The sequence below is a fragment of the Talpa occidentalis genome, unplaced genomic scaffold, assembly GCF_014898055.3.
Source record: "Talpa occidentalis isolate TD23 unplaced genomic scaffold, MPIMG_talOcc4v2.1 talOcc4.7, whole genome shotgun sequence".
Lineage (NCBI taxonomy): Eukaryota > Metazoa > Chordata > Mammalia > Eulipotyphla > Talpidae > Talpa > Talpa occidentalis.
In genome coordinates, this window is record NW_023605083.1 from 4,701,938 (window position 1) to 4,717,627 (window position 15,690).

Below are 15,690 nucleotides of genomic sequence, written 5' to 3' on the forward strand. Positions count from 1 at the left end.
AGAGACCGAGAGACAGGGAGTCAGAGGGCCTAAGCCGACGAGAGGGTTGTGAATGCGCAAAAGAGGATGAAGTGTCACAAATCTAAGAAGCCACGGTCGACGAAGCGAGAGAGGCGCGCCAGGGGGCAGTGGCGAGCAGCAGCGAGTCGGCCCGTCCCTCCGCCCCGCCCCAGACGGTCTCTTCCCCCGGGCGCCTCAGGTCTGCTCGCCCCGCCCACCCGAGGCTCCGCCCCGCCCATCTCCCCGCCCCCGGAGACTCTCCGGCCCGCCCCACCGTCTCTCTGGAGGCTCCGCCCCGGGCCGGCCCGCAGGCCCCGCCCCCGGCCTCTCCGCAGGCCCCGCCCCCGCCGCCCGCGCCCCGCCTTGCGCGCTCCGGCGGGCTCCGGCGGGCTCGGCGGCGGCGTTGGCGGCTGCTGGCGGGCGGGCGGGCGGGCGCGCGCCGAGGGCGGGCCCACCGGCAGCAGGTGGGCGGGGTGCGGGCCGGCCGCGGCGGGCGGGGGCTGCCAGGCTGCGCTGGGCCGGGCGCGGCGGGCGGTGCGGCGCGCCATGGACTTCAACATGAAGAAGCTGGCGTCGGACGCGGGCATCTTCTTCACCCGGGCCGTGCAGGTGAGGCCGCCGGCCGCGCCGCCCCCGGGGCCCGGATGTGGGGCGAGCGGGGCGCACCAGCGCCGCGGGGCCGGGCGCGGGGGACGCCCCTCCGAGGCGCCGGCCGCTGCCCCGCGGGGGGCGCCCCTGCGCCCGCCTCCCCTGCGCCCCTGCGCCCTGCGCCGCCTCCCCTGCGCCCCTGCGCCCCGGAGGGGGGAACCGGAGCGGCCGCCACGCTGGCCGCACCCTCGGCGTGGCCCGGGGCGGGGGACCGAGCCGGGCCTCGGCCCTTTGCCTGGGCTGGGGGCAGGTATCAGCGTCCACCATTTCCACAGGCGGGTTGCCCGCTGCTGGGCCGCTGGGCCCCGGACCTGCTGGGGGCGCCGCCCGGGAGCCTGCCCCCGGCCCTGGCTCGGCAGTGACCGGCTCCTGCGGGCGGCGTGTGGAGACCTGGGTCCAGGGCCGAGGACTCGGACACCCCCGCGACCGCCTCTGCGACCCTCGGCCTCCGCACCTGTGCCGGGGCTGCTGGCGCGCCGCGCCCCTCGGGCCCTTTCACACGCTTGGGCCGGCAGCCCGGAAGCCGGAGGGCCGGGCTTCTTTCCTCTCTCCCCGGGAGAGGTCTGTGTCCTGCTTCCCCAGGCCGGGATCGAGAGGCTGGGGGCCGGCCGGGTGCCCTGCTTGGGAAGCCATCCAGCCGATGTTGCTGGGGTTGGAACAAATCCTGTCCATTTCAGTGCAAGGAGAGAAACTGAGGCAGCTTAATTGAACTGGTGAAGAAAGACCTAAAATCATCTGTGGGCTTGGATTCTCCCTCTTGTGACCTTGGGGAAGGGGTGTCACCTCTCTGGGCCTCAGTTTTTCAATCTGAAAAATGGGATTAGCCACCCTCCCTTCCCAGGATGCTCCTGACGGTTCTGGTTGTGCTCACTGTTGGGGTGAATGTGGGTCATAGTGCACCTCTGTAACCTGTGACCTTGGCACGTCACTTCTCTCCGAGCCTCCATGTCCCCTTCAGTCCGTCAGGCGTCACATGGGTCTGCCTCCCAGAGTGGCTGCAGACTCGGGGCTCGGCCCACAGTGCTCAGGGGCAGGTGCTGTTGTTTGTCCTTGCTGATGTTGGTTCTCTGGAGGCACGGGCCCAGTGGGTCTCTCCGAAGCCCGTGTGGCCCTGTTTGCTAGAAAGCACAGCTTCTTCTGAGGATTAATGCCCAAAAGCTTTGCTGCTCCAAGTTCTAAGCCCCATTGGCCACCCCAGCCCGAGTGGGAAGGCCTTTCAACAGCCCCAGTTCATCTGGAAGGTGGGGAAATTCACCCCGGTGTTGGCATGGCAACTGCTGTGCCTCCTATATCTGGGAAGAACCTGATCTGCCAGTTTCCTGCTACCTTGGGGCCTGGCACCTGACCCTGCCAGGCCTGCCCGCAGAGCCTCTGGTGTGGGGGCTCACGCCCTGTGATCCTGCTTCGCTGGTGGGGACAGGCCCACTGGGTCACCCATCCTGGAGTGGGAACCGTCACCCAGGCCCAGCCTCCAGGGTGGAGCAGGGAGACGGGAGCTTTATAAATAGAGGCTTTCTCTGGCTCTGCACGCCTACCCCCTGCTTCTGCCATCTTGCTGGGTGCAGCCTCGGACGCCACAGATCAGCCTCTGAACCACCCTTCCCCGTGGCAGGGATGAGGTGGCAAGAGGGGCCTGAAATGTGACGGGGCAGGTGGGGGGGGGCCTGCCTGAGACCAGTCTCCCTGGGGATAGTCAGCCTGGAGGGCTCGGAGGTGTTTATTGTCATTGTGTGGGCAGCTCCCTGCACGGTGCCACCTGGCCAGGTCCCAGGAGTGCTGGGTGAGTGCACAGCCCTTCCCCTCCAGGGACACCTTTAGGAAGCTCCCGTCTCCCCCACCCTGTGGGTGCCACCTGCACCACTGGTTCTGGGAGGGCTTCCGAGCCCCTGAACTGTGCCTTGAAAGCCAGGAGGACTTTGTGAAGTTGGCCCAGGGAGGGTGTTCCAGGTGGCAGGAGCAGCCCAGCTCTGGCACCAGGAGGGGAAGCAAAGGCACATGGGGGTAAGATGCCAGTGGGGGTGGGCGTGGGTAGTAGAAGCGGTAGTGCTAATACTACTGGTAGCGATGGCCGTAATGGTTGTAGTAGCTGTAGGAGTGAAACGACGAGCCAGGGAGGCGGTGGCACTGTCATCGTCCGAGCCGAGCAGGCAGCCATGGACGTGGGATGGAGGCCGAGAGCTGAGGAAGCACTTTGAGCAGGTGGATGTGGGGTGTGAGGGGCAGGCGCTGCCCTGACCTGGGTGAGGGGGAGCAGCTGAGCGCAGCGCGTGGCCTGCACTGGTACTCTCGGGGACAGGCGGTCCCTGGGCAGGGCCACGGGGGAGACCTCTCCTTCAGGAGGAGGAGGCAGAGGCCAGCCAGCATGTGTCCAGCCTGGCAGTGTGCTGACGCCGAGCCAAGCGCCTTCCAAGTTTTCTGAGCGATACACCCTGTTCGCCCCATTCTCCGGGGTGCGGGGGTGGAGGGCCAAGGACCAGAGAGGGGACTGCTCTTATCTGGAAAATGGGGCTAATGCCACCCCAAGGGCCAGGTGACTGGAGGCCAGTCCAGGGCCTGGCCCAGTTTGCGGATCGGGAAGAGGCAGAGAGAGTGGGGAGAGGTGAGAGGCACCAGCTGGTCCCTGGTGGGGAGCTGTGGGCTGTCACCCTGGCCTGAGGAGCCCCAGCCCCGCCCCAGCCCTGCGGGGGAGAAACCCAAGTCCTGTTGCATAATTGATGGCTGCAGGCAGCCTGCAGATGCCCCCACCCGCAGTACCCCGGAGCCGGAGCCACCGGAGCCAGAGCCAGGGCTCATGACTCCTCCCTGGCAAGCAGTCTGGGGAAGGCCTCCAGCCCAGACCCCGGCTCTGGGCAGACCCTCAGCGGTACCGTCTGTGAAATGGGAGCCGACCCACTGCGTGGGCGTCAGAACAACACTCAGCTTGGGCTGGGCCTTGCTCAGCGATGGGTGTTCCCGCCCACCTACCTCTGGGGGTCTTCACCCTTTTGCTGTTTGGCTGCGACCTTGAGCAGTCTCCTTCCCCTGGCTCGGCAAGGCCTTGGCATGCCTGTTTGAAAAATGGGCACATTCGTCTACGGGCCTCTCAGGATCAGATGGGCAAGGACCTGAGCTGCTTTCTGGCTGGCCCTGGGTGGCCCTCATGGCTTCTGCGGGCTCTGGTGGGGGACTGTGTGACTTCCTGGTCCCTGCCTGGCCGTGGGTCTGGTGGACTGAGCTTTCTGAGCCCTGGGCACCACCCCCAAGGCCAGCCCCTGGCCCTCCCAGCCGTGCCTGCGCCCATCAGCCCTGAGCAGCAGAGGGGGTGGGGCTGTATCTTTGATTGGATTGCCAAGAGAAGCAATGACCCCCTACCCCCAAACTATGGTCCAGACATCTCATTTCACAAGGGGGTAAACTGAGGCCCAGAGTGGGATTGTAATATATCAGGGTCCCAGAGTAGGTTGGGGGCAGAGCAGGTTTCTTGACCTCGGAGCCTGAGTTCTGGGGGGTGGGGTGGGGACAGCCCTCCTTTCTCCCCTCTGTAAGTACCCCTCCTCGCTCCCCCGCAGTTCACAGAGGAGAAATTTGGCCAGGCTGAGAAGACAGAGCTTGATGCTCACTTCGAAAATCTTCTGACCCGGGCAGACAGCACCAAGAACTGGACGGAGAAAATTCTGAGGCAGACAGAGGTGCTGCTGCAGCCCAACCCCAGTGAGTGGCCGAGGAGGTCGTGGGGCAAAGCGGGCGGGGGTGCTGTGCGTGGAAACCAGGCTCTGTGGCTTTGACTGCTGTCTCCCGCAGGTGCCCGGGTGGAGGAGTTCCTGTATGAGAAGCTGGACAGGAAGGTGCCCTCTCGGGTCACCAACGGGGAGCTGCTGGCTCAGTACATGGCAGAGGCGGCCAGCGAGCTGGGGCCCACCACCCCTTACGGTGAGCTGGGGTCGCAGCCCCTGGGATGCGTGGGGCTCGCGGCCTCTAATCCCCTCCTGTCTTCTCTCCTTTGTTTTTTAACTGATACAAATAACGCCTGAACCCATTCTAGTGCTAAAACCTCGTTCATTCCAGACAAAAATAGTCACAACAGAAGCCTCCCTGCGCCAGTTCCTTCTGTTGGCTGTCGGGAGTCGTGCTGCACGCTCGCCGGCAGCTGGCGTCGGCATGGCCTTGCAGCAGGCGCCTCCTCTCGGTGGCACCTGTGGTCCAGCTCAGGCTCTAATTACTGCATTTCTTAAGTTTATCGAGGCATCATTAACATATCGTAAATGGGCCTGTTCTGAGTGTGTGACTCAGTGGTTGCTGGTAAATTTCCAGAGTCCAGACCTCCCCAGTCCAACTTACAGAGTCCCTCATGCCTGCTCGCAGGCCGCACCACCCCAGCCTGCATCTCTGTCAGTTTGTCCTTTCTCAGCATGTCATGTGGATGGACAGTTGCCACGTCCTCTTCCGCACGTGCTGCTTCCATGCAGCACGATGTCCACAGTCCGCCCATGCTGCATGATGTTTTGGGGTGCTCTCCTTTTTGTAGTTGTATAGTATTCCCTTGTGGGGGAAACCACCTTTTCTCTGTTTACCACTCGGTAGCCATTTAAGTTGTTTCCCTGTGAATATTTGCATGCAGACCTTGCCGAAGCCAGGCCTTCACCTCCCCTGGGGGTGCCTCAGCGTGAATGGGCGATGCCACGCATGTCTGTTTGCCTTTAAGAAATGATCCTGGGGCCTCCCCGGTGGCGCAGCGGTTGAGCGCTGGGTTGCGAAGCTGCCCGCGGCCTCTACGGCACCGGTTCGATCCCCGGCTGCTCCCCGGCCACCGGAGTAGGGTCCACATGGCGCACAGACCTCTCCTGCCGCCCGCTGCTCCCCTCAGCAGTGTCCTTCGGTCCTTCTGCCTGCTCTGCTCCCCGCTCTGGCTCTGGTGAATTCTCTCACCCTCCCGTGCTTCTGACTATACCCAGTGCTTGTATAAACAAACAAACAAAATAAATAAATAAATAAATAAATGAATAAAATACATGCCTCTTTAAAAATTAAAAAAAAAAAAAAAAAAATGATCCTGCTGTTTTCATGCAGAGGAGCTGCGTGATTTCACCTTCCTGCCAGCAGACTGATGTTGAATAGTTGTAGATTTTCTGAGTTCTTTTCTGTTGATTTCTTTTTTTTTTTTTTTTTAAAGATTTATTTATTTATGCATGTAAGAGTTGGGGTGCAGGCCAGGGGTGCTGGGGGGGTGAGAGGATTCACCAGAGACAAGGTGGGGGGCAGAACAGGCAGATTGAAATACACTGCTGAGGGGAGCAGCGGGGAGACAGGAGAGGTCTGCCGTGCCATGTGGGTAGCTCCCTGGCCGGGGATCGAGCTCAGGCTGCAGTGTTATGGCTGACCGTAACTTGATAGCGCTGAGACTTAATCCCTGTGTCACCAGGGAGGCCCAATATTTCTTTTTTTTTTGTTTTAATCACGAGTAGTGTTCCACTGTGTATCTAGACCACTCCTTAATGCCCTCTTCTGCCTTGGGCACTTAGTCTGTGTCCATACTGGTGGTTGTAAATAGCGCTGCAAGGAACATTTGCCGTAAAGTCCGTCTTAACTGAGGGCAGTACAGCCACTCCTGTTGCCTTTGATCCCCGTTTGCTGGGTAGACCTTTATCTAGCCCTTTATTTCCAACCTAGTCGTATCTTTAAATCCAAAGTGTGTCTCTCATAAACAGCATATAGTTCGGAGTTTTTGTCTTGATTTGTCTTGTCAAAGTATCTTTTTTTTTTTATGTTATGGAGCAGCAGCTAGCATTATTTCTGCTGGAAGGCAGGCGTCCCGGATGACCAAATCAAGGATGCTCCTTTAGTCCACCTTGAAGCCTATAGCCTTCATATTGACGGAGACGCTGGGTGCACACACTGAGGCCTCACTTCCCAGCCGGACCTTGGCTGGTTTGAGCAGACGAGTGAAAAGCTGACCGATCTGTGCAGGTGGCTCTAGTGCAGCTGCTGCTGACCCTGCTTGCTTTTTCAGAGGCAGTGAAGCAAAAGGACTGCTAGACGGTGTATATTTGGATCTTACAAAAAAGAAAGAAAAGGTCTGACAAGCTTTGTGTTTAATCCATTTCCATTTAATGTAATTGTTGATGTCCTCCGCGGTAGACAGGTTCTTGGAAAGCGCAACTTTCCAACTGACTCTCTGTGTGTAACTAAAGCAGGTCGCCCAATAGCGTTGTTCCCGCGTGGACCAGGAATTTTTTCCTCTTACTGTTAAAACTAAAACTCTGCTGCATTTGCATTTTGTTACTGTTTTCTCCATGTTTCAGGTCATTTTTGTTCATCTGTTCCTTCTTTACGTCTTTTATGTTAAATACATGTTGGTTGGTTTTTTTTTAAGATTTATTTACTTATGCATACAAGAGCTGGGGCACAGGCCTGAGATGCAGGGGGTGAGAGGACTCACCAGAGACAGAGGGGGGAACAGAACAGGCAGACTGACTGAAATACACTGCTGAGGGAAGAAGTGGGGAGACAGGAGAGGTCTGCTACACCATGTGGTAGCTCCCTGGCCGGCTGGGGATCGAACTCGCGCTGCAGAGGCTGCAGATTGCTTCATAGTGCTGTGCTTAACCCCTTGCGCCACCAGGGAGGCCCTGTGGTAAGCAGATGTTTTCTAGTGTAACAGCTGTTTGGGCTCTCTGTTCAGGCTAAGGCTGGACCTCCTTGGAGATCATGTCTGTTCATTTTTTCTCTTCTTCTGCTTATTGACCACACTTACATTTCTTTTCACGCCTCATAATTTTCTTGTTGAGATCTGGACTTTTTAAGATAATATTTTATGGCAGGTTTGGATTCTGAGCCCCTGGGACTGGGGCGGGGGGGTGGGGGGAGTGTTTAGACTTGCCTGAGCTGATTGCCTTGAGTCCATGTCCCCTGCAGTACATAGCAACTGCTGTTGCTGCCTTTTTTTTAATTCTATTTTTTTCATTTTAGTGTTCTTTCTTTTCTTTTTTGTTATTTCCTTTTTAAACTCCTTTGAAGCCTAGCTCTTTTTCTTTGAAGCTAGATTTTTTGGGGTTGCTCCTGGGCTAGCCCAGGTTGACCAGTCAGTGGTTGGTCCAGGTGACCACCTTGCACTGTCATGACCTCACTGATGAACTTCTGAGTGGTCTGGGGACCACGTTCAGAGTTCAGGCAGTTTCTGAATCTTCCCGGCTTTATTTTGTGGGTGTGCAAAGCCTCCTGCCCAGCCAAGGGTGAGTAGCTAATGTGTCCTCTCCAGTCTTTCCTGATTGCCACACACGCGCACAACCTTCCCAAAGGCTTCTGGGAGTCCAGCAGGGCCTATGGGATGACTCTGTTTTCTACAGCTCATGTTAAATTTCTCGAAGCATGTTGACTTGCTCCAGCCGGTATTCCAGCTTCCAGTGAGGCTGTGATTATCCTGATTACCGGCCTCAAGATCACTGTGGTTCTTGACAGTATCCCAGGGATTTTTCTATGCTCCAGCCCAGACCAAGTCAGCCCTCGCCAGCAGCCGAGCTGCCAGCCTCTGGTGTTGCTCTGCTCCAGCAGAGCTACAGTGCCACTGAACTTAAGGCGATGGTGCACCCCCAGGCTAAAAACCCACAGGTTCTTGCCAAGATCCACTCATTCTTGAATAAATGCTCTTCAATGTATTTGCCTTTGTCCATTTCCATAGCCCAGAAATGGTTGTTTCTGGCAATTGTATCCTGCTTTATCATTGCTTTTGGGGAGAGGATTTGTTGAGCCCCTTTCTCTGTTCTTCTGGAAGTCCCCCCCACAACCCCCGTCTTTTCAATGGCCATGTCCGTGCTTGGATGACCTGCTGGTTGTCAGTCCCCAGCCGACAGGTATGTGGATGTCCGCGTGTTTCCAGATCAGCCACCTTGCACTTCGTGTTCTTGCCTTGTGCCTTTGCCAAGCTCCCCCTGCTCCCTGGGGTCAGAGGCGCCTGAGCTGGGCCTCCCTTCCTCCTCACCCTTCAACTCCATATCCTCAGGGAAGACATTGATCAAGGTGGCAGAAGCCGAGAAGCACCTGGGAGCTGCAGAGAGGGATTTCATCCACACGGCCTCCATCAACTTCCTCACGCCCCTGCGCAACTTCCTGGAAGGGGACTGGAAGACCATTTCGGTGAGAGCCCGGGACCACCTGCCTCCTGGTGACCCCAGAGCTGTCTCCTCAGAGCTGCTGAGCACAGGCCCTCCCCAGGCAGGGAGCTCAGCGCTCCCGGGCCGTCCCTGATGCGGCTCTTGGGGGCTGAGAGACCAGAAGTGGATGACCTCCTCTGTCTGGGCCTTAGTTTCCCTGTCCCTGTGTGCCAGTCCTGCCACAGCCAGGTGTCTCCCCAGGCAGCCCAGGTCTCATTGCTCCCTGTCCCCCTCCTGCAGAAGGAGAGGCGGCTCCTCCAAAACCGCCGTCTGGACCTGGACGCCTGCAAAGCGCGGCTGAAGAAGGCCAAGGCCGCAGAAGCCAAAGCCACGGTAGGTGCCCCTATGGCTCCCTTTGCCTCCACCCCCCATTCCCGTTCCTGGTTCCGGTTGGAGCCAAGGGGGGTGGGGCCTGAAGGGACCTGGTGTTTGGCATGACCTCCCTCCCTGTCCCTGCCTGGAGAGGCCTGGCTGGGGCCCTGGGCTGGCTGTTCGCCTCAGGCCACACCACTCTGCCCCCACCCCAGAGGGAACCTTGGTGAGCCATTGCTCTGGGTCCCAAGGCAGACTTTGGGGGTGGGATGACCAGCAGTGCTCCACCAGGGCCCGGACGCCCCACGGCCTCCCCAGGCAGTCAGCCAGTTTCTCGCATGCCCCTGCCGTCCCTCCCTGGATGCTTGGCTCTGTCCCAGCTCTGCCAGGGCCTGGTCCCCTTACTAACTCTCCCAGCTGCTGCTCCCACGCTCGCCCAGGGCGTGCTGTGCATAGGCTCCCCTGGGGTGGTGCAAAGAGCCCTGGAGCTGGACCTCCGCCTGCTCAGGGGCATCCACGGAGCCTCTTAGCCCCATGAGACTGGCCGGGGCCTGGGCAGCCTCGGCCACCTTCAGTGCCCGCTCACTGCGGCCTGTTCAGCCTGGCCAGCCCATGGGACACAGTGCGGGGCCACTTGTCCAGGGCTAGGCCAGGGTTGAGAGAGCTAAACCCGAAGGTGAGCCCACGCCCAGCATGCCAAGCTTTTGGGGTGTGGGGGCAAAGGCCACCGGACACCGAGAGGATGGAGCCTCCACACTCCTGGGCAGCCACCGGGCTCTTGCTGAGAAAGGCCAGACACAGCCCAAGCTCACGGCTGCCCATGAGTGTTCTGGCCCAGTCCCTCCTCGCTGTTCCCTCCCACTGCGTGGACCCTGGGGGTCACGGGGCCTGGCCTGCACTGCCTCAGGCAAGTGCTGTGGGCAGGACCTACCTCATACAGGTGTCGGGCCCAGACTGGAGGCTCAGCCCCTGGCGTCTCGTTGGGCTTGACTGGGATGATCTGTGGCTATAGGGATGACCCCTTTAAGTCACCTGGACAGGACAGTCTTGCCCGTTCACTTAGGACTGGACCACCTCTCTGGAATGCCTTGGCCAGGACAGGCTCTTACTCCACCCGCTGAGCGAGGGATCTTTTTCTTAGTGAGCAGCACAGCCTCTTCTCTCACTGACGGGTTAGGCCAGGCCACCCTCTCCAGAGCCAGGACCTGGGTGGCCCAGGCAGAGCGTCCCGAGGACTCCAGCTCAGCAGTTGTTCCCTCCAGGTGTCCGCCGCACTTGCGTGCACACTCACGTCAGGGCTCCTTCCTGGGGGCGGGTGTGTGCGTCCGTCCGCCTTGTGTCCCTTTCTGCCGGGGCCGGGGGGGCCTGCTCCCGCCTGCGCTGTGGACTCACTAACTCTCTGTTTTTGTTCCTTTCCGTCCTGCTTTGGGTAACTTGGCTCAGTGTGAGGGAGATGTGAGTATACCTGTCCACGTGCTGTGCTGCTTCTGGCGTGCTCCCCGGCCTGGGCCCCACGGCGCCGGCCCAGGGCGCGTCTGGGGGCATTTTGCAAGCAGCTGCTCTCCCCCCAGAGCCTCTACCACGCGTAGCCTCTGGTTTGGGGGACGCCAGGCACCGGAGGCAGCTTTTTGCAAACGTTCAAAGCCTGTCCTTCTGTCCATCCGTGCACCCTTCTGTCCCCCTCAGGTGGGAGGGCTCATCCATGCGGAGATTCTGGGAAGGAGAAAAGCTGGGGTGGCAGCTTTGTTTAGGGGACTCTGGGGCTGACTGGGACATCGGTGAGCTGGGCCCGGGTGGGACGCCCCGGAGGCCGGGTTGTGATGGCGGCGTGAGCTGTCTCCCGCCACGCTTGCTCCTGGGGCATCCCACTGCGTGCCCACTTGGTCTGGCCGTGACCCCCGAGTGGTTGGTGTGGGGAGAAGGGGGTCTGCACTGTATTTGTAGCCTCCTGTGTCTGGGTGGGGCGCTCCTGGCATCTCCCTGCGAGAGGTCTGGGTGGCCTCCTGGCCTCCCCCGGCCGCTCGTGACCCCGTCCCCCCCGTGAACTCTGTTCCTGCCAGACGGTGCCTGACTTTCAGGAGACTAGACCTCGTAATTACATTCTCTCGGCCAGCGCCTCCGCGGTAAGCGCCCCACCCTGGCCTCTGCCCCGTCCCCTCCCCCACCAAGGGACCCGGCCACCCAACCACCCGCAAGTGGGGTGCAACAGCTCGGTTGGACCAGTTACTGGTGCCCCGTGACCGTGTCGCCGGCCTGGCCCCTCTCTGCCCAGAGCTGAAGACGGAGGCCGGACCAGCTGCGCTGAACAACTCAGGACATCAGGGTCCCATCTCCAAGGGACCCTTCCCTGCCCAGGCACCCCTTCCCCCTCCCCCCATGAGGTTCCGGGCCTCCCTGAGCTCACCAGCCCCTGAAGATGGGGGGACAGGGATATGCTGTGCCTCCAGCTGCCTTTACCGCACACCTGCCGGGGGGGAGGGCTGGAGCGGGGTCCTGAGAAGCCGCGCGCGCGGGCAGCCCCTGGGGGACAGGAGGCGCGAGACTGGCTCGGAAGGCTTTGTGTGTCCCGGTCGCTTCCCGCCACTCTGTTGAGCTGTTTGGTGTTTGTGTTCAGTTGGGGGAACAGGCCTGTCCCCTGGCCCCATCGTCCTATCACGACCCGCCATGCCCTTCTCTGGCCTTCTGTGTCCCCGCGGGTGCGCCTGTCCCACGCAGCCCCTCTGCTCCTCCCTGCGGCCAGTGTGTCCGTGCCGTGCGTCAGCGGCTGGGCCGTGGTCCCGGGGCCTCTGCAGTCCACCAGGCCCCTACGTCTGTCCGTCCGCGTGGAGGTGGCTTCCCGTGGGGACTTCTGGGAGGCGCTGGCGGGACGTCTGTCCACCAGGGCTGGCCTCAGTTTGCTTCTTGGATTTCAGGCCAGGGCCTCCGCATAGCTTTCCTCAGGGTGCGGAAGGAACTGGTCCCCTAAGTCGAGGGGCAGGAGGGCTTTTCTTCCTTACACTCTGGACGCCACTTCCTGCCCTCCTTCCTGGGTCGAGTGGAGGGATCAGTGTCCGGAGGGTGGGGCCTGCCTGGTTTTTTGCTTTTGCCATTGAACCCCAGTGTGACTCGGACCCAAGGTGGCTTTTCTCTGCCACAGGACAGAAAGGTTCAGGGACTGACCAGGGTCATGTGGACAGCCTCCCAGCCCAGCAGCCTTAGCCAGGTGTCGGGGTGGGTAGGGGGTTCCATCTCCCTGGAGACCCCCTCAGAGCCTGAGACTGCCACCACTGGAGCCCAGCAGGGCCCGACTGCCCCCTCTCCCTGCACATGGCATGCTGGACCTGTCTCTCATGCCAGGCCTCAGCCCAGCCTCAGCTCCCGGGTGGCTTGGGGGGAAGAGGTTGAGGTCTCTGGGAGCTGGGGGCAGGGCACAGGCTCTGGGGTTCTGCCACCCGCCCTTGCCTCCCCTGCCCGCTGACTGGTGCCCCTCCCTCCCCCGCTGACCGATCCTGTCGTGGTCCCTGCAGCTTTGGAATGATGAGGTGGACAAGGTGAGTTGGGGCTGGGGGCTTGCGGGACTGTGTCAGTGGGGGTGGGCATGAGGTTCTTTGTCTAGTTCTGGGCTCTGCCCTGCAGCCCCTGGAGCCGCAGAAGGGGTCATCATGTCCCCTCTGTGGGGAGACCACTTAAGTAGTGATGGGGTGGGGGGCAAATGAAGTGTGGTCCTCCCCAGGGTGTCCAGGGGAGGCCGCAGCCCCCCCAAGAGTCAGCCTGCAGGCCTGGAGTATCGTGGGGAGCGCATGCCTGCCCACGGAGGGGGAGGCTGCAGAAGGCCGAGGGGCCGGCAGGCACTTCGGGGCTCTCACTTGCGCTGCCCTCCCAGGCTGAGCAGGAGCTCCGAGTGGCCCAGACCGAGTTTGACCGGCAGGCAGAAGTGACCCGCCTCCTGCTGGAGGGCATCAGTAGCACTCACGTGAGTCCTGCCCCACGTCCTCCTGCTGCCCCGGCATGGCCGGAGCCAGGCAGTGAGCGGACTGGGAGCTTGGGCAGGTGGGGACGGCTCTGCTAGGTGTCCTCGGACAGTGGCATTCAGCCCGGAGGATGCACGTCACAAAGGCTGCAAGAGGCGCAGGGAGCGGGGTGGGATGCTGGGTCTGGGCAGGCGGAGGCCGGGTCCGGTGGGATGTTCCGAGGCCCTCCTGACCCCGACTGCTCCCACAGGTCAACCACCTCCGCTGCCTCCACGAGTTCGTCGAGTCTCAGACCACTTACTACGCCCAGTGCTACCGCCACATGCTGGACCTGCAGAAGCAGCTGGGCAGGTGCCCCTGGGGGCCCCCTACCTCCCAGACCCGTGAGCAGCCAGCCTCCCGCCGGCAAGGGCCTGCTCCTGGGCTCAGGACGGTTAGAGGGAGCCGACGGGCCCTGGCCATGTCCGACCTCTCTGGCCTCTGAGCTGACCAGAGCAGCTCCCCACATGCTGGGCGGGGGACAGCAGGGGTGGGCAGGGGCGTCTCACCCTCCCCTTGCTTTGCTTTTCCCTTCATGCTGCCAGTTCCCAGGGAGCCATGTAAGTAGCCTGGAATCTCCTCGCCTCTGCAGCAGTAGGTCCAGCTGTTGTTTCGGGGGGGGGGGGGGCGCACATGGCACTCCACCCAGGATAGGGCCCCCAGCTGACGAGATGTACCCACTCTCCAGATTTCCAGGCACCTTCGTGGGGACGACAGAGCCCACCTCCCCGCCTCTGAGCAGCACCTCACCCACCACCACCGCTGCCACCATGCCTGTGGGGCCCTCTGGGGCTGGACTGGTCCCTCCGGGGGAAGCTGCCCTCTGCCTGGAGGAGGTGGCACCCCCTGCCAGTGGCACCCGGAAGGCCCGGGTGCTCTATGACTACAAGGCAGCCGACAGCAGTGAGCTGGCCCTGCTGGCAGATGAGGTGGGTGGGCCTGGTGCCACCCCGGGGGACGGGAAAGGGCTGGCTTAGGAACTCAGGACCTGGGGGGAGGGAAGCTGCGCCAGCTCCGTGGAAGCCGCGTCTCCAGAGGCAGGCAAGGAGGGGCCCTGGAGGAGTAGATTGCATGTCAGAGGGAGCCCTGCGCCCTGTGCCCTGCGCCCGCTGAGTCCTGGGCCAGCTTTGGCCTGGCCAAGCGTGACCTGCTCTCTGCCCCCCTCCAGCTCATCACGGTCTACAGCCTGCCGGGCATGGACCCCGACTGGCTCGTCGGCGAGAGAGGCAACAAGAAGGGCAAGGTCCCCGTCACCTACTTGGAACTGCTCAGCTAAGCAGGCCCCCGCCCTGGCCCCGCCTGTTCCAGCCTTGGTGGGAGAGGACGGCCCCCCTGCCACTGTCGTTGACCAGCTGCTCAGGGCGGGGCGGCCAACCCCGTCCTGTCTTGGCTCCCGGCCATCCAGCTGTGAGGGCCCCCCCCCCAGGCTGAATGGCCCCAGCCCATCCCCCAGCCCTGCTTCTGACCTGAGGCTCTGGAGCCCCCAAGCCTGCCTGCACCCCCAAGCACCCAACCCTCCGGGGGGGCTCCTCGGGAGGGAGGGGCTGTGCTGGGGCAGCTGGCCCTGAAGCCAGGATTCGCCCTGGGCGAGAAGAGCACTGCCTTTTTGTTGCCGAAAGCAGCAGAGGGACCAGCAGGTGTGAGGTGGCCCCAGGAAGGGGCGCTGTCCCCTCTGGAGGAACTGGAGCCGGGAGCCTGGCCCAAGGCAGGTCTGGCCCGAGAGCGGCCTCTCCCGGTGCTACCTTCCCTCCCCGCTCCAGCCAGGACGGCGCCGCGGCCTGCCCCGCCACTCACTTTCTATCTGATCTTTTTACTCTGCCTGTCCGCTTGCTCTAGCCAGTGACGAGTAATAAAGCCTCCTTCACGTGCACTGGCCTGGCTCCTGTGGGGGTCGCAGACCCCATCGGCTGGCAGGGCCGGGAGAGGGAAGACCCTGGGCACTGTTCCTCCTTCCAGGCGGGGCGCGGTCCAAACAGCACCACAGCCTGCTGTGGCCATTCCCCAAAAACTGGGGCCGAGGCACCTCCTGCCCACTTGGCAGGGAAGTGTTCTCGTTGGACTGTGAAGTCTGTCCAACCGAGTAAGCACGGTTCTTGTGGGCCAGCGTGGAGGGACACATGGACATGCCTTCTAATGTCATCCCCACATGAGGAACCATCAAAAAGACAGTCATCTCAAGGTGCCATAACTGTGAGTGGCCAGGCAGGAACCCTGGCCCAGGTCAGTCTGATTCCAGAAACTTCCAGTGATGGTTTCGGGCCACACTCCAGATTTCAGATGGCCTTTAGAGGGGCCCAGCAGTGTGACTAGGTCCTGAGCAGGCCAAGGGCTGGTAGGCCCAACGCTGGACTTCTGGGTGGGGATGGAGAGCAGGGGCCCAGCTATAAATAGGAAGGAGTGGAGCTTCAAGAAAGGCTCCACCCAGTGATAAGCTGAGCCAGCTGGTAAATGGAAGGGGGGTGAACAAGACCTGCGTGCCAAGGAAGGGAAAAGCTGAGTGTCCACCGGCGCCCTGCGGCCAGGAACACTAACAGCACAGCAGTCAGCACCAACGCGCCTCCTAGGCTCCTCCGGGCCCCCGGCTGAGGAAGCGGGTTGGCTCAGAGGACTGGCCA

General features: G+C 61.5%; 1 protein-coding gene across 4 annotated transcripts; it reads left to right on the forward strand.

Moving 5' to 3' along the window:
- The first annotated feature begins 364 nt into the window (after nt 1-364).
- Nucleotides 365-14,402, forward strand: SH3GLB2 (SH3 domain containing GRB2 like, endophilin B2). Of its 4 annotated transcripts, XM_037494892.2 has the most exons (12): nt 365-609; nt 4,197-4,338; nt 4,429-4,557; nt 8,624-8,757; nt 9,015-9,107; nt 10,530-10,541; nt 11,147-11,209; nt 12,593-12,616; nt 12,949-13,038; nt 13,287-13,387; nt 13,764-14,004; nt 14,244-14,402. In XM_037494892.2, exons 1-12 carry the CDS (start codon nt 547-549, stop codon nt 14,349-14,351), a joined length of 1,200 nt encoding a protein of 399 aa, XP_037350789.1. In that variant the 5' UTR covers nt 365-546; the 3' UTR covers nt 14,352-14,402. The 4 variants fall into 4 exon arrangements, with proteins under 4 accessions (XP_037350789.1, XP_037350790.1, XP_037350792.1 ...); XM_037494893.2 differs by lacking the exon at nt 10,530-10,541; XM_037494895.2 differs by lacking the exons at nt 10,530-10,541; nt 11,147-11,209.
- The last annotated feature ends 1,288 nt before the right edge of the window (nt 14,403-15,690 follow it).

Bases quoted from the DNA above. Each gene is read 5' to 3' on its own strand.
- SH3GLB2 (XM_037494892.2), top strand. From the start codon at position 547: ATGGACTTCAACATGAAGAAGCTGGCGTCGGACGCGGGCATCTTCTTC. The intron at 13,388-13,763 runs GTGCCCCTGGGG...CCCACTCTCCAG, and splicing joins CTGCAGAAGCAGCTGGGCAG to ATTTCCAGGCACCTTCGTGG. The intron at 14,005-14,243 runs GTGGGTGGGCCT...GCCCCCCTCCAG, and splicing joins TGGCCCTGCTGGCAGATGAG to CTCATCACGGTCTACAGCCT.